Consider the following 25,561-nt stretch of genomic DNA (forward strand, 5'->3'; position numbering starts at 1 on the left):
TTAATACAGCTGATAAATAAAATTGTAGTGCATTATTATTCTGTGCCTATATGTAAACAGGACATTCCTAACCTGAGCACAACAATATTGCCAGCAAGCATTTGATAAATAGTCAGTTATTCTCCAGTGAAGGCAAGATGCTCAATCACTCAGCCTCCTTGGCCTTACATGAACTTCACTGGCTACCCATTCAGAAAAGAATTACCTTTAAGGCTCTTTGTACTGCACAACTCAGGACCACAATTCTTTGCACAAAAGTTAATCTGGTACAGACCCCCTAGAACACTTCAATCTTCTGATACAAGACTCTTGGTAGTACCTACTTCGAAGAAAGCACAGTGAGGAGAAACCAGTTCTGTGATTAGCACGATAAAGATATGGAACTCCCGCCCTCTTAATCTTAATGCATCCCCTAACCTCCTTCAGTTCAGGAAATCCCTGAAAACCTGTCTCTTCAATCAATAAGCTCAGGACTGTTGCTCCGCTATTCGTCCCCACCCTTTTCCTCCAAGGCAGCACCAAGACACCCTTGTGTATTCAAGCGCTTTACAAACCATATTAACATAACATCTGTAAGTGGGCATAACTCTGACTTATTCCAATTAATATGTAAACCAGAATACTCCCAAAGTCTAATGCGATCTCTGATAATAGGAGCTAAGATGGCATTTGGACATTGTACACACAATATAATATTGTCAGTATACAGCAATATCAAAGCAGATCAACCTGAATGTAAATTCCACGTTGAGAATGACAGAGTATACAGATCAGGGGCTCAATAGACAGGCTTCAATGGACAGAGCACAAATCATCCCTGCTTGGTCCCCCTGTCAATGGGTACTGCGACCTAATAGGAGTTATTTACTTTCATGATAGCCACCGAGTACGCCTATGTATAATAGATTTATTAAGACTGAGAATGCACTTTTTGAGATCCAAACGTCTAAGCATTCCCTGCATGACTGGCCACTCCAGCGCATCCATTGCTTTCTCAGTGTCGAGACCGATGGCTGCCACTGGTAAATTGGGCTCCATCCATTGCAAAATCGCCATAACAATTTATAAGTTAAGAGCAGTTGACCTTGGAAGCACTAAAATGTGCATGCGCATCTCCAATCTTTGCATTAGAATCTTCACAAGAGTTATATTACCCATGTTCAACAATGATAACAGCCCGTATCAAGCACACCGATAGAGAAAATTGCTGAAGGGAGTCTTTGTTGCTGCGGCCTGGATGTCAGAGAACTCCTTATAACAGTTCACCAGGAGGCAATCGCTCCCAGTGGCTTTACCATTAAAGAGGGAAGCCATAGTGCATGGGTTGTGTCCTTATTACCGGATTCACTAGGAGTGGTACGCACGGGGCTGGACCCCGTGGAGTCATGATGAAGAGCAATTAGGGGAACTGCTCAAAACATGCTGACAAAAGCACATTACTGAGACAACCAGACTCATTAAGGTCAGGTTTCTTCTCCGTAAACGACCCCTGACTTTTAACCATACCAACTAGGGGCTGGAATAAAAGTGTGGCCAACTAGTTAGGTATTTTTAGATTTTCTTTCCCTTTCCACTCCACATCACTGCACTACACATAGTCTACAATAAAAAGTGCTCCTACGTAATTCGCAATTTGCAGCACGCCTCAATCAGTAGAGGTTTGAGGGGAACCCCAATGATGAAGTATGCCACCTAGGGGCAACCCTGGTGAGCAAGGGGTCTATAGCAAAAAAGTATTTTTTCTAGACAAGGGATTACAACGAATTCTTACTGTATTCTTCCCTAAGGGCAGGTTTTCTGCGATATACTCGATTTTTGTCTAACTGTGTTTAAAATATTACAGAGAAAACTGGCACTGTGCCTTTAAGACTTCATCATGCCCCACAGGTGACCGGCCAGGTCCTTTTTATGGTAACATGAAAAACAGGATAAAGAATGTATAGGCTGCTGCATAAAGGATTCGTCCAGGGAGGAAGGAGGGTTGCTTGTGACTTTGATGAGGGTTCCCCTGAAAGAGAACTAGGATTACAGGTAAAGTGATTTATCCTTCTCTTCCAGGGGATCCTCATCAATAGTCATAAGCATTGATAGAATAGCGAGCCCAACGCACACACCCGCTGACGAATCAAGAACATTCAAAAGCAGCTGTTACAATTATCGAATAAGACTCCTCAAAGAGGCCCGTCCTACTTGAGTATCTGAGTGTAATGTTTGGTAAAACTGTGTACTGATTTCCATGTTTCAGCCTTGCAAATCTTGGAAAAAGGGTACATTTTCCAGTAGAGCAGCTGTTGCCACCTTGACCGGAGTAGAATGGGCCTTAGGCCTGGCCGGTAAGTGTTTGTTGGCTAACTGGTAGGAAACAACTCTACAAGAAACTATCCACCTCGAGATGGTCTGCTTGGAGCAAGCTATGCCTATTCTCATTGGACCATAGTTGACAACTTGATGGTCAGGTTGTCTGATATATTTTGTTTTTTCTAGGTAAAACTTGAGTACTCGTTTGATATCTAAAGAATGCATTGTCTCTTTGCTGGGGTGGAGAGGTTAGGAAAGAATGTTAGTAAAGAAATGGGTTGGTTTATGTGAAAAATCAGAAGTCACCTTGAGGATGAAACTAGGATGCGTTCTCATGACCACCCCATTAGCATGAAACACTGTGTAGGGCTCTCACTGACTTAGTATTCTAAAGCGATCACCACTAGAAAAGCTGCTTTCCATGTGAGGTGTTGTACAGAGGCCTTGTATATAGGCTCAAAAGGAGGGCCCATGACTTTTGAGAGAAAAATATTAAGCTCCCACAGTGGAGAAGGTGCTCTTACAGGAGGTAATACCTTCTTTAGCCCTTCCAAGAAATCCTTAATCACAGGCACTTGAAAGAATAATCACTGTGGGAGACTTTTTGAAAGCGGTAATGGCTGCAAAGGTGTACCTTTATGGAGGAAAACTGCAGTCCAGACTTCGCTAAATGAAAGAGATAAAGTCAAATGACATTCTCTTGCCCCAAAATTGGCTGATAGTCATTTTGGGCGCACCACAAGTAAAAACGCTTCCATTTGAAGGCATACGATTTTTGGTAGAAGATTACTGGACTCTTAGGATGTCCACACAGTCCTGTGATAGGCCTAAATGCCCATACTGGTGGAATTCAGGAGCCATGCTTTCATGCTCAGTGAGGGCGGCCTGGGGTGATAAATCTGCCCTCAGAGCTTGTACAAGCGATCCTGTCTGATGGCAAGCTCGTGTGGTCTTTACGATAGATATGGCAGGTCCGGAAGCCACCACTGGCAAGGACATTCCGGAGATATGAGGATCATTCTGGTCCCGGACTGGTACAGTTTGTTGCTCACTGTAGGAATCAGCGGAATTGGGTCAAACGCGTAAAGAAATTTCCCTAACCAGCCTATCAAAAAGGGAATTCCTCTTTGACCCTGGTTGAGAAAACCTGGACGCATAGTCTAGGCATTTTTTGTTGTTTTCATCTACAAACAAGTTCATTTGCGGATGTCACCATTCTCGAAAAATGTCTTACACGATGTCATCATGTAGAATCCAGTCGTTATTTTCTGTGAAGTTGCAACTTGAGTGTTTTTGGATTCCTAGCAGGTGAATGGCCGAGATTAAGTCACTGGCTATAAGCCAGTTTCATATGGCCTGCGCTTCCAGAGATAGGGGACGAGACCAAGCCCAACCCGTTGTTTGTTTAAGAAATGCATTGTGGTCGTATTGGACCAGAAGAGAGCTAGTCATTATGGGTGGATAAAAGGACTTGAGAGCTAGATGGACTGCCCCCCCGCTCTAGCACGTTTATGTGATACTGCTGCTCCTTGTCCGACCACAGTCCTTGAGTTTGCAGGGGACCCACCTGAGTGCTGCATCCCTGGAGGAAGGCATCAGTGATGAATGTCTGTATGAGAGTGTCCTGGGGGAAAGGGACTCCTACCAAAAGGTTTTGACATTGAGATCACCATGGTAGCGATTGCATCTAATCCTGCAAGAGAGTCAGCTTGTTGTCCCAGCAAACTGAGAACTGAGTTCACTGATTTTCCAGAGTTTTCTGTAACGGTCTCATGTGCAACCTGGCATTGGGGACGATGACGATGCAAGAGGCCATCGATCCTAGAAGAGACGTCACCTGTCTGGTCAATGGATGTCGAGTGCGCAGGAGAATATAGCACTTTAGACTGATTGAGAATAATCTCTCCTCCGAAGAATACACTCTTGCGTCTGTTTCTAGAGTTGCACCCAGGTAGTGTAGCTTTTGGGCTGATGTTTTTATGGATTTTGTGAAACTGATCTGAAGACCTAGATTCTGCAGGGTCTCGAGGCAGATCTGTTAATGGCTTTTCGTTTGCGACTGGAAGGGGCTTTTTATGAGCCAGTCAAATAAGTATTCTCCTCCTCCTTAAGGATGCTGCCACTATGCACATGCATTTCGAGAATGTGCGAGGCACTAATTTCAGGCCGAATGGTAGTACTCTGTACTGGTAGTGTTTGGATGCTATGTTGAAGCGTAGAAACTACAGATGAGTTGTGGCGATCAGAATGTGGAAGTAGGCATCCTGTAGATCGATGGAACGCATCCAGTTCCCCTGATGTAGTTGGGGGGTAGAGATGGCGAAGGGCCAGCATCCTGAATTTTAATCTGCGTTTAAACTTGATCAGTAGTCTCAAGTCCAGAATGGGTCTGAATTCTCGATTTGGACCTTTTTCTTCACCAGGAAGTAGTGAGAGTAAATTCCATGCCCCCTTAGGAAAGTGGGACCTCCTCTATGGCCTCCTTTCAAAGCAGACTGATGACTGTTTTGTAGGAGGAATCGCTGATGACATGATGTTTTTGTAGGTGGAACAGTGGGAGGCGGGTAATTGAATCGAAGGGAGTAACCATTATGAACAATTTGAACAGCGCTGAGGATCACTCTGTTTTCTCACAGGCTGATGACCTTATGCACGGTTTCACCATTGCGGGAACCTCCGATTTTGTCAGGTTTTTGGGTTCAGTTTCCTTTGACCATCACAAGAGAGATACACTCGCATATATAACAACGGTTGATGATAAAACTGAGTTCTAGTCACCTGGTTTTACACACGGTGATGACCTCTGTACTTTCAAACCATGACGAGAGCCCCCGTTCTGTTAGTTTTCATTTGTCATGACAACAGGGATACGGGCCGAGACAGGACAGAAATAGTCATTTGTAACAGGAAGTTTGTGCCGGCACAGGTGGCCATTTTGAGTGTTTTCCATTCTAGTCTTTTTTTTAAACTTTACACGCACATACCCGAAGTGTGCCATACAAAAACAGGCTCCAAACACAGACTCCTCGATCATCTGAGCCACGGCGAGGTAGTATCCAGAGCGAGTGAGCAGCCTTGACATAGTGAGTACGGCATAGCCGGCCCCCTTAGACAACGAGCATTTGTTTCGAAAAAGCTCTATGTCAGAGATCAATGAATTCACAATAGCTACCTTTCATTTTCAACAGTATGTGACTACAGGCGCTCCTCCCCTTCCGTGATAATAGCTCATGGGGCTATGGCGTGGTATTAACAGTGTACGTTAAATGTTGCCATTTTATACTTTCACTTGTAGGGGGATCATGATATATCACACCAGCAATATATGACCATGACAATATCTCCCAGCCTCCAGGAGACGGATCAAAAAGACATAATTGATCACAATAGAGTGTGTGCTCTATGTTTTATGTTGTGACATCTAGTATTGTTTTGTATGTCCTTCTCGGGCAGCACGGCACCCACTTAACATAGAAATTGCGGTGCACTGAGTGAAAAATATATCACTTCTCTTACAATCATCCACTAATAGGGTGATGTGGTCCAATGATTGTCTCAGTACTGTAATTTAATGATGCTTTTCTATCCTTCCAGGTTAATTTAAGAAACCATACCTACCATGGTATAGTATTAAGTGCATGCTATTTATACGCACTATTCCTGCTAGATTGATTTAGCAGACCACATTGTTGTTAAATCATAGGAGTGGTGTAGGGATTTTCTTTTGTCCTGATGAGAAGCCAAGGGGATCGCTTCGAAACATGTTGACTAGGGAGGTGGTAGCCCACTGCAGCACATTACCTCCATTCCCCATTTTTAATGATACCAGCTAGGAGTATTAAAATGTAGTTTTCCACAGCCAGGTATTGGTTTATAAACTTTACTATTTTCATGTTTGACCCTTCCACTCTCACTCTTGCATCACACATAGTATATTCACTTTTAAGTGCTCCCGCGTCTTCGTTGGTTGTAGCACGCCCCGTCCCGCAGCGGGCGGGAAGAACAATGATGAAGCATGCCACCAAGGGACCTTTTGGTGGGTGAGGGTTATTTTAACAACACTCTGTTCCCCTGCACATCAGTAAGGTACACACATTTCATAAATAGTGAAAAATACTTTGGAAGGATATTTTCATTTTGCTTTGTCCAAGGTGGATTCTTTTTTGTTTTTCTATGACATATTGAGGAGGAAGAATCCACTTTCTTTACCTCTTCACTCCCTCTTTTGTTTATTAGTATTGATGAGAATCCCCTGGAAGAGAAAGTCATCCACTTAGTAACGCACCACTTGCATAACCAGCTGCAGATGCTGCATTGCTTTTCAATACAAAACATGTTGATCATAGTGTCTATGTAGGTCAGGGTTAATTTTCTTCATGATCTCAAAGATAAGAATTAACAGCTAAGAGGAGAACTTTGCTCCAGAATTTAAAAATACATATCCTTAAAGAGTTTTGAAGAGTCAACCAGATTTCGGGATGAGGAGACTGAAAGGGCTTCCAACAGACAAGACTGTAGATATCTCAATATAAAGCCAGAACGAGATCCAAGAGAAACTGAATTAGATTGTTCAAAGTCTAAGATTAATTCTCAGTGAGGCAATGTTGAAAATGCCTCATTTGTTTAAACAGAACCTCACAAATCAGTATTTCAAAATAAACCATAGACAGGATTCAAAAGTGCACTGGGGAGTAAAGACCATCTCAGAAACCAAGAGCAGTGTTTATTACTAAATTCACTTACCTATGGACACCAGTTACACTCTCTTCTACGATACCCTTGATCTTCTTAAACATGTTAGGGTATTTTTTATAAATCCAATGTGTGAGGTCACCACCATCATCTAGTATCTGGAATCCATAAAAAAAAGTAAAGTGAATTAAATGAAACTTGCATTTCAAAATCCTGTTGATGTGTATAAAGATTAATATTTTATGAAAAATAGTTTCACTAAAGCAAGTATGTAGTGATGAATGACTAAAACCAAACACCTCAATCAAATCACTAATTAACAGTCACATTCAACCATAAGAAAAAGAAAACAAGTTACTTACCTATAACTCTGGTTCTCCAGTATTGGAAACTTTCATAGATTCCCATGCTTGTATCATTCCCCGTCGTTGGAATGGGAGTCCCCGGTATACATAAAATAGCAATAGAAACCATTACAAAAACAGAACTTTGGCCTAGGCCCATTCCTGTTTTGCAACCTATCCACCTCTTTTTGTAAAAGAGCCCAAAAAAAGGAACAACCCATCAGAATAGCCTCACCCCTTAGAACCCTCCTGGGAGAATCTCAGATTTTCGTAGCCGTTGTGTAACCACACCACTGAAGATGGAAGAGGCTGAGCTTTCCCAGGGGAGGAGGGCGAGTCGCATGGGAATCTATGAAAGTTTCCAATACTGGAGAACCAAAGTTACAGGTAACGAACTTGTTTTCTTACTCCTGTATTAGAACTTTCATAGATTCCCATGCTTGTATCAGAGTAGCTAACAGTTATTAGCCAATTTTTGGGAACCATGACCACTGTAAAACCAAGAACAAAGAAATGGCATATTCAGCATAATGACATACTTAGAAACTTTAGAAAATATAAACATATGAGGTTCAAAAATGTGCCAGAGCTGAAAAAACAGTAACATGGAAGGAGGGATGAAAGGGAAAGCTCACCACTACTGAAAGGTTCCTCAGGACTGCCTGGCCGACTGCTGTGTCACTCTGCGTCGCAGAATCCAGGTAGTAATGCCTTGTAAACCTATGGGTACTACTCCAGGTCGCTGCCCTGCAGATCTCCCGGATAGGAACTCCAGAAAAGAGGGCTGTAGAAGAAGAAATCGCCCTCGTGGAATGAGCACGGACTCGACCTTCCAGGGGCTTGCCTACTGCTCTGAGACAATACTGGATAGCGCTGGTAATCCAACGGGCAATCCCTTGCTTGGAAAGGGGAAAACCCTTACGAGGGTCACTAAAGGACACAAACAGTTGAGAACACTTCCTGAAGTCCTTAGTATGTTGGAGATAGAACTTTAAGCACCTCTGAATGTCCAGAGAATGAAGTGCCTTTTCTGCCGGAGTAGCCGGTTGAGGGAAAAAAGTTTTTTGTATCACCGGCTCATTCAAATGAAAGTCTGAAGGAACTTTAGGTATGACTTTAGGGTTGGTACGAAGAATCACTGTACCCTTTTTGAACTGGAGAAAGGGTTCCTGAATGGTGAGAGCCTGCAATTCACCCACTCGTCTAGCCGAAGTCAAAGGAAGTAGAAGAGCTAACTTCCAGGAGAGGAATTTTAACTCTGCCCTGTGAATAGGCTCGAAAGGAGGCTTCATAAGAGGGGCAAGAACCAAGTTCAGATTCCAAAGAGGAGGAGGAGGCTTGACTGGAGGGAAAACTCTGAAAAGGCCCTTGAGAAATTGCTTAATGATTCTTGCCGACCAGAGGGAAGGGCCTGAAGATGTGCGTCTGAAGCGAGAAATGGCCGCAAGATGCACCTTGATGGAAGAGTGAGCCAGCCCCGATTTTGCCAATGATAGAATATATGGAAGAACTTCATGTGGATCAGATTTAAAAGGATGGACATTGTTTTGCCGGCACCAAAGGCAGAAACGCTTCCACTTCAATCTGGTTGGTACTTGGTGCTCTTGCCTGAGAAAGCACTTATCTACATTCTGATGAAAGATTTAGACCCAGAAATCCTTGCTACTCAGGAGTTATGCAGAGAGCTATAGAGACTGCGGATCCGGATGCCAAACCTGGCCCTGGACCATCGTCAGCAGAGAAGGAATCAGCTGCAGCGGAAGAGGAAGATCCAGGGAGAGAAGGTGCAGTTCTGTGAACCAAAACTGTTGGGGCCCAGGCATTGCAGCCAACAGTCATCAATAAATGGGTGTTTGGGCGACATGACGATCCCAGCTTCCGCACTGACCATTGGCTAATGGGGAAGGGGGGCTACAGTAGCGCATTATATACAAACCACCGAAAACTACACCTGAATGGCCCAACAGCGCGTACAGTGGAGGTGTGGCATGGAGTGCAGCGGCAAATGGGTTGGCAAGGGCGCCTAACGAAAGCTACCCCTCTGTGGGAGCCAGACATTTTGGGACGACTCAGTGCCTGTGCGGGTTTTGATAAATGGGACATGATCGGGATTTCCACTGTGGGTGATATGTGGGTTAAGGGCAAGAAGGCATCGTTCGCAGATCTCCAAACTAAATACCAACTGGCACCGGAGAGCTTCCGCTATCTTCAGATCAGCCACGCTATTGACTCTGCCCTCCCGAAAGATACCCCCCTTCCGGATTCCTCTCCTATGGAGGACAGACTATTGCTGGATCCTATGGATCACAAGGCCATTTCCCTCACCTATAAGAAATTGATCAATAACCAGAACGACCCAAAGCGGAAACTACAGGCGAGTTGGGAGGTAGACCTGGGAGAAATGGCCGATGAGGACTGGATAGAGGCACTGACCTCCCCTCGAGAGGTGGCCATCCCGATGCGTCTTCGGCTGGTCCAGCTCAAGATTCTCTATCGGGTATATTTTGACGTCACATTGTTATTCAGGTTAGGTAGAAGACCCGATGCACTTTGCCTCCGACATTGTAACCAGACCGGTACATTCATGCACATCCTATGGGACTGCCCCCACATACGATGATACTGGAAAGATGTCACCCGACAATTAACCAGGACTTGTGACAAACCTATACAAACATCTCCCACACTATGTCTCCTCAATATTTGGGAGGCGTCGGACCTCACACAAGCTGAACAATCGTGGGCCACTATGGGGTGGAGTATAGCGAAACGGAATATTGCTCAGAAGTGGGGGGTGGCCACTATACCGCATTTAAGGGACTGGGCAAACGATGTGGACCATGCCATGATTGCCGAAAAAACAGTGTATAAAGGGAGAGGATGTCTACATAAATGGGATCACATGTGGGGACGATGGAATAAATACAGGGGGGAGATCTGCATTTCTCCTACGGTGGAATTGAGGAGGGAGAGACTCCTGGTGTTGGAGGGGGAGAGGAGGAGATGATGGCATATACTCAGGGCAATTAAGGATGAGGTGAATCAGCGGGGTTTCCGGACCCGGGGACACAGTTGCAACCCCCATAGTAACTGTTAAGCTGTTAATAGAGTGTACTCCTATGTGCTCCCGATTGATTGAAGGTTGAAATGTAATGCTGTAATCTTGTATGCCTTTGCCGGGGATGTCAATATATTGTCATTATTGCTGCAGTTGGTTTCTAATAAAAACAGTTAAACATTTTTTTTTTCTAAACTTTCGGGCCACGCAGGAGCTATCAGAATCATCTTGCAGAGTCCCGCTTTGAGCTTCCTGAGAAGTCTGGGGATCAGAGGAATGGGGGAAAAGCATAAACAAATGCACCTGACCAGGCCATCGAAAGCACATTCCACAACGATCCCAGATGGTGAAGCCTGCTTGCATAGAACTGGCATTTCTTGTTCTCCAGCGTGGCAAAGAGATCTATGGAAGACCTGCCCCATCTGCGAAAGACCTCTTGTAGAGTGGAGTGGTCCAGTTCCCTCTCGTGGCTGACCGACTTCAGTCTGCTGAGCGTGTCCGCTGCTTTGTTGAGAACACCTGGAAGGTGCTCCGCTTGGAGTGATACTTCCTGCTGGATTGCCCATTCCCAGATTGTCTGGGCTTCTTGTGACAACAGTCGAGATCTGGTGCCGCCTTCTTAGTTTATATAATGCATGGCCGTCGTGTTGTCTGTACGTATTAGAACAGCAGATCACTGTATCCGTGGAAGAAAGTCCTGCAAGGCCAGGCTAATCGCTCTGAGCTCCAGCAGATTGATATGTAAAAGACGATGTTGGGGTAGCCAACGGCCGCTTACATGAAGGTCTTGTAACACTGCTCCCCAGCCCTCTAGCGAGGAGTCTGTAGTTATTATGTGAGGAGCCGGGGCGATTCTGAAGGACAGGCCCGAGAAATGTTTTCCTGGTTCATCCACCATGATGCGGCATCCTTCATGCCCACGGTAAGTGAAATTTTGTCGTCAAAGGATCCATCGACTTGGCGCCACTGCAAGTCCAACTCCTCCTGGAGTGGACACATCCGCAACCTGCAGTGAGGAATTAGACGTATGCAGAAGGAGTGGACCCAAGAAGGGACTTGTAGAGGCGAACTGAAAGTGACTGTCTTTTTAACAACCGGGAGGCCATGGTCATCAGCTTTTCTTGCCTCTCCAAGGTCGGGAAAGCTTTGTTTATGGACGTGTCCAGCATGGCTCCGAGAAATCTGGCTGTTCTGGATGGACGGAGAGAAGACTTTTCCCCGCTGAGAATTAGTCCGAGATTGACAAACAGGCGTGTGCATGCTATGACTGATTCTTGTGCTGCCTGCCAGGTAGGAGCTTTCAGTAACCAGTCGTCCAGGTTAGGAAAGACCTGATGCTTTTGTTTTTGAAGAAAAGCTGCTACCGGAGCCAACACCTTTGTAAAGATCCGCGGAGCAGATCTGAGTCCAAAAGGTAGAACCTTGAACTGAAAGTGGCTCTTGGCTACTGTGAAGCGAAGAAACCTCCTGTGAGCTGGATGAAGGGGTACGTGAAAATAAGCATCCTCGAGATCCAATGTGGTCATGTAATCCCCTGAGTTTATAAGACGAATGATGTCCTGTAGAGAAACCATCCGAAATAATTGTTTGATGAGATAGGTGTTGAGCTCCCTCAGATCTAGAATAGGGCGCCACTTTTCTAAGGTCGTCCGGATCAGGAAGAACCGGGAGTAGAAACCCTCTTCCCGCTGAGATAGGGACCGGTTCTATCGCTCCTTTGAGGAGCATATTATGGACCTCCAACCGTAGAAGACAGATGTTTTGATATAGTGGCACGCAAGGGAGCTTGGATGGTGGTGCTTGGACAAATTCCAGAGTATGGCCGCATTGAATGATTTTCAGCACCCAACGGTCCGATGGTATTTGTTGCCAGTTGTGGAGGTAATAAGAAATTCTGCCTCCCACTGATGGCACAGGAGGAAAAGGGACATCAGTCAGAGCCAGCAAGCCGCCATTGACGCTTAGAGGCGTCTCTGCCCTGGCGTCCTTGTTTTCCTGTTATTAGAGCGAGAGAAAGAAGAGGATTGATTCTGCCACTGATTGTAGTTCAGCCGGTATGTTTGTGACTGGGAACCATACGAGGAATATCGCTGTTGTTGATATCCTCCCCCGTAAGTTATGTTACCTCTTCCTCTTGCTCCTCAGAATGGAACTTTGCGGTACCTCAGAGTCCCTAAGGATTTTGCGGTTTCCGTATCCTTTTTAATATCCTAGAGCACATCATCTACATGCTTTCCAAAGAGCGCTTCCCCATCAAAAGGCAGATCCAAGATCTTGTTTTGGACCTCCGGACGAAACCAAGTAGCCCGCAGCCAGCCTTGCCGAAGGACAGCCACGCCAGCCAAGGAGCGGAAATCAGTCGTTGCAATATCCATTGCACAGTCAATTATTTCTGCAGATGTTATCTCGCCCTCTTGGAGAATCCTTTTTGCTTCCTTCTTCCCTTCTTCCGGTAACTGATCTAGATAGGGGGAAATGTCGCACCACATTTGGCGATTGAAGCGACAAAGTATAGCCACGGCGTTAGCAGCTCTGACTAACAGGCTGGACATTGATGAAAACCGCTTGCCTGCATTATCAAGACGCCTGCCCTCTTTATCCGGAGGAGTGGTAAGGGGAGCCGAAGGATTTCTGGACTTCCTCTGGGCAGCTTGCGAGATGACAGTCGGTTTAGGTTAGCTGGTCAAAAAGGCTGGGCTATCATCTGGAGCCTTATACTTTTTCTCCAGGCAAGGAAGAACTGGAATGACCGTGGCTGGATTTTGCATTACCTTTAACCCTTCATCCCAGACATGACCAACAATAGGTACTGATTGGACCGACTACTTGTAAGGTTCCTTTAAGTCGTAAAGGATCATGGGCAGGTCAAATAGTTTACGGCTCTCTCCAAATTATGGAAACCCCTATGTCTGCAGCGGGGAAATCAACAGGTGCCGGAGCTGGAGAAGCCGGATCTGGAATGATATAGTCATCCCACTCAGCATCTGGATCCGGAATCGTGATGGTGCCCTGGTCGTCATCAGAGGTGTCCTCCTGAACGGGGAACACAAGAGGAAGTGTAGCCTGACCTTCCAGCATTGGCTGAGGTGGTGGCAATTGAGGGGCAACAAGACGAGCAGGAGGAACAGTAGTAACAGGCTCCACAACTGGAACTGGAGACTGTGTTGCAAATCTTTTTCCATAGTCCAAACAGCATAGCTTGCAAGTCGGTTAGCAAGGAGCACGGCTTAGAGACCATCTCCTGTTGGTCCTGATATTGTGAGGAAGGACCATACTGTTCATAATCTTCATATTCCCCCTCAGAATCTGTGTCCTGGCACTTAACGTGCAGTTGAGATGGGCTATTAGCATAAGCAAAAGGTCCATCCTCCTTTTCCGATTCCTCTTCTTCAAGGAGGAGTGCAGGAGGTAAAGGAGTCACCCTCCTGGGGGAAGTCATCTCAGGCGTAATCTGGCGCTTCCTGAGTGAAAAATGCATTTTCTCCACCGTCGACGACGAAGAGAGCATCGTCGACGAAGAAATGGATGTCGTCGATGCAGCCGTCGTTAAGACAGTCATCAAGACAGTCGTCATCCCAGCCGTCGTCGACGTAGTCGCCGTCGTTACACTCGTCGACGATACAATCACTGCCGGCGTCGAAATCGTCAACGCGGAACCCATATCTGTGAGTGCCGGAGAGGAGGATACCACCGGCAACGGGCCAGAGAAAAAGACTGTACCTTTGAAGCTTTCGTCGACGGAGTCGTTGACAGCTCGTCGACGAGTGAACTTTTTTCGTGGATTTTACCTCAGAAGACAATGAGGAGGGCTTTTTGAAGGTCTTTGGAGCCGCAGGAGGAGAAGATGGAGGAACAGAGCTGGATTTCCTCTCAGAAATTACTCCTTTTGGCAGTCCTTCCTTCTCCCTTACACCTCGGTGAGGAGATTTGACAGGACTAAGCCCTTCAGACCTATGAGAGGTCTTTAAGACCTTACCAGTGCGTTTCTCAGAAGGTGAAGGAGAAGCTCTACCCCTTTTTACAGACCTTCTTGAAGATGTCGCAGAGGATGCCTCGTCACTATCACTGGAGACTGGTTCCTTCCTTGATTTCAGCTTCTGGAGCCAGGTCAAAAGACGCCCCTCCCGGTCCCGCAGAGTCTTGGTGCAAAAAGTGCGGCATATTTTACAGTCTGCAGCCTTATGGTCTGGGTACAGACAGTAAAAACAATCTCTGTGCTTGTACTCAATGTATAACCTCTTCTTAGCACAGGTAGCACAGGCTTTAAAGAGGGCCTTCTTCTCCTTATCAGACATCCTGAAGGAGTTGTTGAAGAAAGAACTGGTAAAAAAGTTGTAGAAATAAAGTTGACAGGAAAAAACGGAGCAGAGCACAGTGGAGACTCCCTTGCACAATGTGCGGTAGAAAATCTGAGGTTCTGAGCTTCTCTCAGGAGGGTTCTAATGGGTGAGGCTATTCTGATTGATTGTTAATTTTTTTTGGTCTCTTTTACAAAAAGAGGTGGATAGGTTGCAATACAAGAACGGGCCTAGGCCTAGGTTCTGTTTTTGTAATGGTTTCTATTGCTATTTTATGTATACCGGGGACTCACATTCCGACGACGGGGAATGATACAAGCATGGGAATCTATGAAAGTTCCAACACTGGAGTAGCTACCTGTTATCAACACCGAAAAATGGCCCAAACTTGGCAAAGGCTGACCATACCTTCTCTATGATAAACCTTCAAAGTACGCCACCCGCATGCATTAGTGGCACATCAACGTAAAATGTATTCTTCCAAAAAAGGTGATAAATTGGGTGTCCCAGAACACTAAATCATGCATCCATTCTAGACCATGACTAGATTCACCACACTGACCAACTATGAAACAAAGGTCAGCAACTCTAGATGTGCACCAACCTCTGCAGTACATTGGTTAGACTGCATGGAGACAGGGTGGATGCAAACATCTGCAGCAACATTATATCAAGTTACCCCCCCCCCCCTTTCACTTCAGTAACAGCTCTCACAATCGCAACAAATATAAAAGTGCAGTTCCACCACATAATATAGAATGCATGATGATGGAATAACAATGTTTACCAAATTTTTATTGGAAATTATGTGAAACCCTGAGTTGTGGACTAGCACAAAAATTCTCTTAATAACCGGAATAAGATTAACAGCCTTTCCAGACACAGTTTCCGTAAGGTGTACATTGTTACACAGGCTGGGCACTGGCTAACCTTTCCAAACTGGTCTTCTCATAAGTTTCCTAGAAAAAGGGAAGTTTTTATTAAGAAGGTCTTTAAAATGAGGTATTAAAACCAGAGGTCCAATGTCTCAAAAAACAGGTAATCTGAAGAAACAATATTCTGTGGTGGAGGGTTCTGGTCAAGAGGACGATACAGAATGTTACTGTTTCACATATCAGCCTATGAGCATTAACGATGGAGATAAAAAGCCAATCCACACCACAAACTAGCTCAAAGAGAAAATATCTTCCCACATATGTTGATCAGCAAGGTTTCCTTTTCATCAACCAGGTAATGTTCCATCTAAAGTTAAAAAGCATGTTGAGGGACATCTGTATTTCATACTGCTTTCTTACAACTCCTTTTGCATATAGAAGGGCCAGATGTATCAAAGATGAAGTTGCAAAGAAGTTGGTGTTTTTGCCCACGGACAGTTTTGAAACTAGACCTTCATTCTGTGCTGTGACTGAAAAATTAATCTGTTGTAGTGCAAAGCAGAATATGACTCAATAATATTTAAAAAGTCAGGATTCTATTTGCAAATCCTATTAACAGTTTGCCAATAGAGGAATGGAGGCCTACACTGAGGGACAGCAGACTTCGCTCCCTGTACCCAAAGAAAGTAAAATGTTTTTTAATGCAGCCTTGTCCCCTAAAGGATGCATCAAAAAAGAGAAATGCCATCCTCCGAGTGGAAATGGGGAAACATAAAGCACTCCCCTGGACTTGCTGTCTGCTCCCACAATTCAAATAGCCAACATTTGCAAGTCGGAAACTATCCCTCGAGGATGGTTTCTACTCAGCAAATGAAAACCACCTTCTTTCAGCCTACTGAGGGTTATTTCAAAGGTGACCATGAGGTACTCGACAACAGATGCCAAATGACAGCATCTCATGAATAGTGTGGCCAATTAGATTTTTCTGGTGAAACAGCCCACAAAAGGCAAGACTTACTAGACCCAGATACCCAACTAGGGCATACCAATTAACTACCATGTTATAGCCCTGCTACTGAGGTACCATGTAAACAAAATTCATCTAGCCAAGAAAGCCATGTAGGAGTAGGTACAAAAGACCCAAAGGATATGCCTTGAGCAGACACACATTTCTCTGCAACTAATATCGGACGATCTCCAGATGTGCAAATGTAGCATTTCTACTGGAGCTTGTGAAGGCACACTTATCAGAGACTCACTGAAAGTAGAATAAAGTACATTTGTTGTAACGTGAAGATATTTGCAACAAGGCATCCGGGAATTCCTTACAGATACCCCATGACTTATCAGTGAGTTCCTCCTTACAGGCAGAGCGGTGAGAAAGCTATAAAGTAATAGAACATCCATCCAGCTTCAATGCAGTAACTGCTTGAGTGGCGCTCAGTTGAGCACAGTCAGAGCAAAGTCGGAGGACGCTGATGTAACTGTTGACTACCCCCAAAAGCACATATAACTTTGAAATGTGAAAGCCGGGGACCGTTACCCAATTTGGAAGCACGGCACAAAGGAATGCCGTAATGGAGAGAAGATTTCACCCAAGGTTGCAGGAAACAGCACACTCCTTAATAGATTAACCAACGAAAACAGGAATAGCACAACACAATTCAACAAACAGAGCTATTAGTCTTAAACTCAAACAGAAACTGTCCCTCCGACAGAAACGCCGCAAAAATAAAATAAGTAAATGCTGGGAGGCTACGCCTCTCCGAAAGTATCTCAATCTGAGTCGTTTCCCCAGATGCCTCAGGATTTATACCACCCTTAAGTGTTTATTTTACTCTAAACCAGTCATTAGAGGAATAGGCAGGAAATTCGTCACAATGCTCAAAAAGGAAGCAGAGTATCCTTACAAATATGCATGGTGGGGCCACAGGAAAATTCCACTGCAAAGTAAGAATTTGATGGACCAACGGAAAACTAATCTGAATATTGATTCAGAATAGTTTAGCCAAAACTGAGGAACCTCTATGGAGACATGAGCAAGAGATTTAACTAAGTAAACAACACAAATTACAAAGGGGCAACAATGACTAAGAATCTGGAAGGTGTTTTAACATTTTGCAAGAAAATTTGACAACATCAGAAGTGAGGTTATCGAACAACAGAACTTAAGGAAAATGGACAACAACACCGAAGTGATGGTATCAGATTGGAGTTCTGATGCAGACTCAATGAGAAATTGCGAAAGGGGTAAACAGGATTTCTTTTTAAATCGGCGTCAAAACAAACAAGCGCAGAAGAGTGACAACCCAAACAAAGGTAGTGGAACACAAAAGCCAAAGAACAGCCAAGAGTGGAGGAAACGCCAAAGGAAGTAGAACAAGTCCCATTGGAACAATGGGACGAGGCCAGAATAAATTTATTAACCTTGCTGAGGGCAAATTTACAATCATTAACCTCTCACAGAGAACTCTGAACGAGCACTAATTCAGTGCTTAGGACTATAATGAAGACGTCTTAGGGAAGAGAGAACCCATCCAGCATCACTTTAACCTCCACACCAGTCTTTCCTCACTCCGCATCAGTTTGCCTGCACTTCTAAACCTTTTAAGCCTCATCACAACCTAGAAAGACAAGCTTGGCAGTTTTCCACCTACCCTTTTTGTGTGTTTGTCCCCAACCCCTTTGTGTGCACACCTAGTCTTCATTTCCCAGAGTGAAAATCCAGACTTCTTATGCCGCTCTAGGCATGCATTCAAACTTCCCACACCCTTCTGGGGCACAGCCAGCCTTTCCAAACCCCACTGAGTGTACCCAGTCTCTGGGGCTTCTACTGTGGGCCACTAGTCGGCCACTGGCCCCTTTGCACCTGCCCTGTTAAACTCAAACCCCTCTGCACTCATCAAGCCCACTGCCCTGCATACACCCAGTGTTACCACTGCTCTTGCTTGCGCTCCTGCACCCAATAATTGCCCCTCTAACTGCACCAATTGGCCTTTACCTGCTCACCCACGTACACCCGACGCACACGCCCTCTCAGCCTTCTCCCTCCAGTGCAACCCTTGCTGCTAATTCAACCTCTGCCCCATGATACTCTTGTCTCGCGTTCATTCTTCCCGTCAACTGCTTTTTTCTCCAGACCAGACTTCTATTTCACCACACGCTCACTTCTTGGTCCAAGAAGACACTTTCTCTACAAAAATGTTCAGACTCCTTATCAACATCCATTTTGCTTCATCATTCACATCTGTACAGACTGTCTCTCGGAACATACATGCAATCCCACGCCATTACCGGCATGTTTGAGGTAAAATTCACAATGCTGCCCCTTGTGAAGTACTGACATTTTTTAGTACAATCTATTATTAACTAGAAGTTATAAATTCTCCTTTGCATCACCAGGCCAGTTAACTGCTTTCTCTTCCCATACACCCACCGCCCTAAATTGGAACTTTACATGGCCACCCCAGCAGTTAAAAGTATGACCCTCTTATTTACACCTGTAAAAAAAATCCTTCTTTGGCATTAATCATTTTACCAGAACAAGTAATTACCAACGGTTATATTATATCCATATCTGCATTGTAGCTAATTTAGCATATGGCTTGGAACTCAAAATTCCTCATGATTAGTTCACCAATTAAATCAGCCTTGATAGAAGTTTGGTCAGTAGTTATTAAATACGAATAAGCAACATTTCCACATACAAAATAGTAACGCTGGGCGTAGTTTGCGTAGTAGCACTACACGTAGCTACGCGAAGTACACCTTGAACTACGCTCAGCTACGCAATGTTAGCACTGTGTGCTTGCCTGCTCTGAGCAATAATTGCAAACAGCATCTTACACAGTGCAAGTTATGATAAAATAAGTATCTCTGTCTTTATATGCTAAAATGCATATAGTCATTTCACAAAAGTGAAAATGATACATTAGCAAGCAGTGAGAGAGTTGATGATTTTGGGATCCTCCCCAACCTTGGGGGAGAACCAAGTAGATGCCTTGTAAACAAAAAGCACATCTTCTTGAACGATTCGATGGTGGTCCCATCCTCTTAGGACCACCTCAAGCACAGTTATTGGCAAAAATACAATCCCAACCAAGGGCCCTGCAAAGCATTATGGGACGAGATTAGCAGTGGACAGTGAATATTATACTATCAAATATCAAAATAATTCTACAAAGAGCTGCAGTTCAACTAGTCGTTACTAGATGTCCCTCACGAGTCAAATGCAAAAGCATTGAAATTATTATTACATCAAGCTGCAGTTCCACTAGTCGTTACTAGATGTCCCTCACGAGTCAAATGCAAAAGCATTTAAATTATTATTACATCAAGCTGCAGTTCCACTAGTCGTTACTAGATGTCCCTCACGAGTCAAAAGCAAAAGCTTCATGAAAGGGTTTCAATGCTTTTGCATTTGACTCGTGAGGGACATCTAGAAACGACTAGTTGAACTGCAGCTCTTTGTAGAATAATTTTGATATTGGACACTATAGTATTCACTGCCCACTGCTAATCTCATCCCATAATGCTTTGCAGGGTCTTTGGTTGGGATTGTATTTTTGCCCATAACTGTGCTTGGGGTGTCCTAGGAGGAAGGGACCACCACTGAATCGTTCACCAGCATGATATGCTCTTTGTGTTCAAGGCATCTGCTTGGTCCCCCCCCTAGGTTAGGTGGGACCCCAAAATCATCACCTCTCTCATTGCCTAATATTTTCATTCACAGTTCACTTTTGTGAATTGGTAATATGCTTTTTAGCATGTAAAAATGCTTTATCAAAGCATTTGTGGGTATCATTTATATTGCTGCTACGCTACGTGTTGTAGCACAGTTTTTGCACTGTGCTACGTGCATTTTGCGTAGTGCGTAGTAGTGCAAACTACGCATGCGCCGTGAGCGAAGCATAGTACTACACCCAGGGTTACAAAATAGTCCTCCATACTTTAAATCGTTTGCCCTGGTGTCAAGTTTTCTTCACGAAGGCCCCATGTTTATACGGGTCTACTAGGTGGCGCACAAATCACTTCTGGTATCATGCAGGTGATCAAACATACAGATTTTATTGAAGTTATTCTCAGATATCTAATTAAGACCCACCGTGTTGGGCTGCCATCCCTCAACATTAACACATCGATCGATGCACCACCAGAAATCATCTTCTGACTCTCCCTTCCACGAGAAGACAGGAACACCTAAAGGAATACAAGAAAACAGGAAACTATTACTTATGAAGATCAGTAACAGAGCAGCAACTCATGTCAATGTTCAAGTCCCAGTTCAACAAATGTGACAAAATGCCATAATTCTGCCAGGATGAAGGGTGCGAGCTAATAATGTAAAGAAGCCAATAGTCTGCTAAGGTAAACTGCTGTCCTTTAGCCAACCTTCTCACTCCTACATATTCTCAACTATAATACTAATGGGCGAGTGTTGAAAAGGCATGTTACAAAATTCATCGAGACCGTTTCGCAATAACTGCTTCTATAAATTAAGCCTCTTGAAAAACCGGCAGCCATAGCAAGTTCCATAATCTACATGGAGAAACCAAGTGGCTGATATGTATTCCAAAAACAGAAATGTTTAGTGAAAACTACTACCTCATCTCAAATGGAATGAGCATGGCCCGGCTTTGCAAAGGCAAACAATTGAAGATAGCACTGCTACTCAATAAATGATTCAGAAGAGAATGAAAGGCAGAGGGTACTGCTTTCCAGAAACATTCTTATTCAAGGGGAGCACTGGCAGAGGGAGAGTCTCGCCAACTTTCTGTGGTGGATGTAAGGGCTTGACATGCAAGCTGGGATGATTTACACAATCAGACTAACATGTGACCAATAATTAACCACGTGAGCTCTTCTAGGGAAGAATAAGGGCATATACCCACCATTGTAGCTTCTGCAATCTTCTGAACTGCAGCATGCTTGATGTGAGGGCCACCAAAACGTCACGAGGCTGGTGCTATGTTTGAAACGGCATCTATATATAGTTTAGCCTGGATGGATTTTGTCAGGATCCTGATGACGAATCCCCAACGGAGCTTCCATATTTCCCCACAGAGACTTTTACCGGCGTACATTCGTCCCGTCCACAGGCTGGCCTGGAGCCCTTTAAAGGAATCCTTCCTGACTATCTCCAAGGGGCGGGGCTGATGACGTATCCCACAACTGCCCTATCGGATGAGAGGCACGGCGCCACAAGAGGAGAGGCACAGCTGACGGAGGCGGAAACGAATTCCCCATCCGGAGAAGACCCAGAGACACGGAAGCAGAGTGAAACAGACGAGTCGGGGAGAGAACTGACCGAAGACACGGCCCCCGAGATGACCGTCAAGCCAGGAGGCCAACGAGACCGCTCCTCGCCCCGCCACCCTCCTGGAGGAGGGTGGCTTCCCAAGGTATGGGCGAAATTCCAGGGGTTTTCAGGGAATGGGCAGGGGAGGGAATCCGTGGAGTGGGAGGACACGCAAGGAGTCACTCGGTGCGGGGTTTTCGGTGCTCCTTCCTTCACTCCCTTTCCTACTGCCAGGAGGCATCCCCTTTCAGTTGAACTGACCCGGTGTTATTCTGTTTTCCCCTTTACGTTGCGAGTCTTGGGACGGCGGCAGAAGCAAGCAATCTTCGCTGCCAATCAGACGGTGCTTTTGGTGAAGACGGGAGAATCCCAACCAGGAGGAGCCGTGTTACCGTGGACTTTACTTATATTCTTGTATAAACACAATACAATTCCCTACCTAGCACCTATTGTTGCAGGGATTCTGCTTATGCACAGAACTATGCACAGGAAACCAAGACCTCAGTGAATCGTGGTGTACCAAAAACTCACCTCAGAACCCCTTATCCGATCAGCATCAGTGTCCCATTCGTTATCCGAGTTTTATCTCGGCGGTCCCAATGTATAGACAACCCAGAACAAGCGACTTAGGGTATTCTCAGGAATGGTGGGAATCAGAAATACCTGTTCGTAATTCTCATAGCAGTCCACAACAGAATAAACAGAGACACAGTAAAGTTTAAAGAGTTTATTTTATAAACCTCGTGTCCTAAGATGCAGTACTTTGGCTAACATAAGCAGACAAATGATTAAGATCAAAACCATCAGCATAGTTACAATACCATAGAAAATGAAAGGAGTAATCATACTAAAATGACAGTGGATATCAGCCACCTTCCTTTCGCTAGTAAACTAATATTATTATTAGACTAATAAAAGGTCTCTAGGCTTGAATGGGGAACCCCATACCGTAAAGATCAGCTTAGTGGAATCACATCACAGGATCAGCTAGACTCTGCTCCTGGGAAAGCTCTTCTTCCGAATGTAATGAAAAACGTGCAACACTGCAATATTAAAAGCACCCGACTTTCAGGTATTTGCAGCTGCGTGCGTGTTATGGCTAAATAGTGGGCGGATCAACCTGAACCCAACAACATGCACCGTCTAGCGACCCAGACTGTTTCTTTACACGATGTTCAGACCAAGGTCGCTGCTCACTGTTCGGGATGTGAACAACAGACAGTTCTCATGTGAAGCAAAGTCGAGCAAGCATTTCTCAATTAATAACATGTGACTACAGTGTCGTGTGCAAAAGCAGCAAAAGTGGCAAGATGGCTTTCTAACATCTAACGCGGTTGTGCTAAATTAGCATTGTACGTATATAGATAGCGATCTTCACTACACCCCCCCCCTTAATCGGACCACTAACCAGTAGGGGCGCACTTGCAAGAACGCAGAGTTCAAGTTTGATAGAACGGAACCAAGGTCATAAATTGTAAGTCCATATAAGGTAAGTGAAGAAGTTCGAAGAAAAAAACAAAAAGAATAAAAAAAGGATTGAAAAAAACCCATTTAAAGGAAAGAAAAAAAAAATCATCATTGAAGGACGTATGACGAAATGAAGGGGCAAAAAAGTCAATCCATCAATGTATAAGCACAATAAGTTGCAACCACTTCCAAGAGGAAATCATTGGAACGTTCTGCAAAATTATCTGCCATCCAGTTCAGCAAGGGGAAGGAACACACATGTTCCTCGACAACCGGAGCCTCCAGCACCATTCGAGGACAACTGGTGTGTTCTTCAAGATAACTTCTCGCTAAGAATTCAGCCGCAGCCGTTCCGATGTCCCAATTCCCAAGGACTCCATGTGCTGCTCCACTGGCCATAATCCGGACGCCAGAACAGTCCAACTCATGAGCCACTAAGGGGCTCATTAGCCGATCATAATCCGGGGCAGGAGACACCGAGTTCGACAGGCACAAATCCAGAGCCCATTGGAATGGACAATCTAGGCAACAAAAGACAGGCTGCACACAAGTAAAGTAGGGAAACCGGAAGGACAATCCATAGGCTATGCTTAAGGTCGCCAGTGGTAAAGTGCCATAGTATTCAAGCATCCGGTTACGAAGATGGAGCAGCCGGGACCTGCTGTCGTGTGACGCAAGTTGTGCATCCATAGCGTAGTACGCAGATCAACAAAAGCACCCCAGCTACGAGGGCGAGAAGCAAAGGGAGACCTCCGAAGACGCTGGAAAACATAGAATGAAAAAATGCCGGGATCACACCAAAAATAGTTTGAAAGGAGGTCACAAAGCCGGAGCCCACAATTTAAAAAAAATGAGCCAGCCACTTGTTGACGAGGCATTAAAGATAGTCGGAATCAGAGCCCCAAAATGAAGTGGGAGATCAGTATTCAAAAGCGCCTGCACCTCGGTGCGCGCGTTTGCTACGTGAAGGACAAATGTTTCCCTGGACGAAGTCAACGCGACTTCTTTTTGAGACAATAGAGCCCTTATTCTGCTCATCTTATTGAACTCTGCTTTCAAGGTTGGAATGGAAGACCAGATGGATACATCGAGCCGTCCATGCAGGGGTGGGAAAAGGACGTTATTACAGCAAACTACTCTCTGTGATACAGTCACTATGTAGGTAATTCCCACTAGCATCCCACAGCAAGCTTCATTATTTAATAGCAAATAACTACCATTAGCAAGCAGCGTAAAAGACGGTGTTATAACTGGCACAGGGATCCCTTTCAGGACGCAAGCTAAATTAGGAGCGTGCACATTACATGCACCATGCAATTGAATGTGCCTACACACTACAGAGTGATCTGGCGTGGAAGTGCACTCTTCACCTTTTAAATAAACCTCTTTTCCGTCCCTCACGCATCTATACGTGAATGGAAGTGACCAAACCTCGTGCAGGAAGGCAGTACCAAGTTTTTCATATCTGCCAAGGGCATAATGTTTCATGCACGAACTGAACTTAAACAGGGGGAATGGTAACGTTATCAACCCGTGGATAAGCCACACAGCGGAATTTAATTCGGCAACAGAGAAAGGTAAAGGTTCTAACTTTTTAATGTGCACGCAAGGAATATGTTGCATCTTTCATGGACATGAATTGTTGTTTCGCTGTTAAATTAAAAGGGAGGAATAAAGATGAAGTATTCATGTAATCCCAAGGGACTTTCCCCAGCCTTTAACGTTTGCAACGTCCATGCAAACTGCATAATGGAACGCAATTGATTCTGACCATGATACAATACAGACAAGTCATCCTGCGCAATGTCTACCACAGATGAAACAATATTATCTAAGGTATAAATTCTGGAAGACAGGGTATTAATGCTATTATCTATTACAGCCAATACCTTTTCCATATTGGCTTGATCAATAACTCGTAATCTGGATGCAGCCTCAATCTGTGATAGCTTCCAAACTTCGTTGTAAATAGAATATACCCATCTTTTGGACCTGCCAACCGCAGGACCCTTAAAATCATTCAAATCTATTTTGTCGTTGAATTGTGATAAATGAAGTTTAAAAGATGCTAAGGTAGAATGTTGCAGCCAAGATTGGCATAACTTCCCTACTGAGTAGGTAGTTACAGTGTGAGAAGATTCAAATCGGGGGGTCTACACGAACTTGTGTATACCCCGGTGTTAAATCCAGAAACCGATGTTGACAGGAATCTGAGCTCGTCTGCCACACTA

At 44.7% G+C, this 25,561-nt stretch overlaps 1 protein-coding gene across 4 annotated transcripts in view; it reads right to left on the minus strand.

The window, feature by feature from the left end:
• Positions 1–25,561, minus strand: part of AHCYL2 (adenosylhomocysteinase like 2) — a 469,222-nt gene that overhangs the window by 154,549 nt on the left and 289,112 nt on the right. For all 4 annotated transcript variants that reach the window (XM_085653637.1, XM_085653638.1, XM_085653639.1 and 1 more), the window contains exons 6-7: positions 20,670–20,764; positions 7,042–7,148 (exon numbers count right to left, since the gene is read on the minus strand). In XM_085653637.1, the coding sequence (XP_085509763.1) occupies positions 7,042–7,148; positions 20,670–20,764 (202 nt within the window). The remainder of the gene's footprint in view (positions 1–7,041; positions 7,149–20,669; positions 20,765–25,561) is intronic.

This window comes from Triturus cristatus, chromosome 4_1 (genome assembly GCF_964204655.1).
Source record: "Triturus cristatus chromosome 4_1, aTriCri1.1, whole genome shotgun sequence".
NCBI classification, from domain to species: Eukaryota; Metazoa; Chordata; class Amphibia; order Caudata; family Salamandridae; genus Triturus; species Triturus cristatus.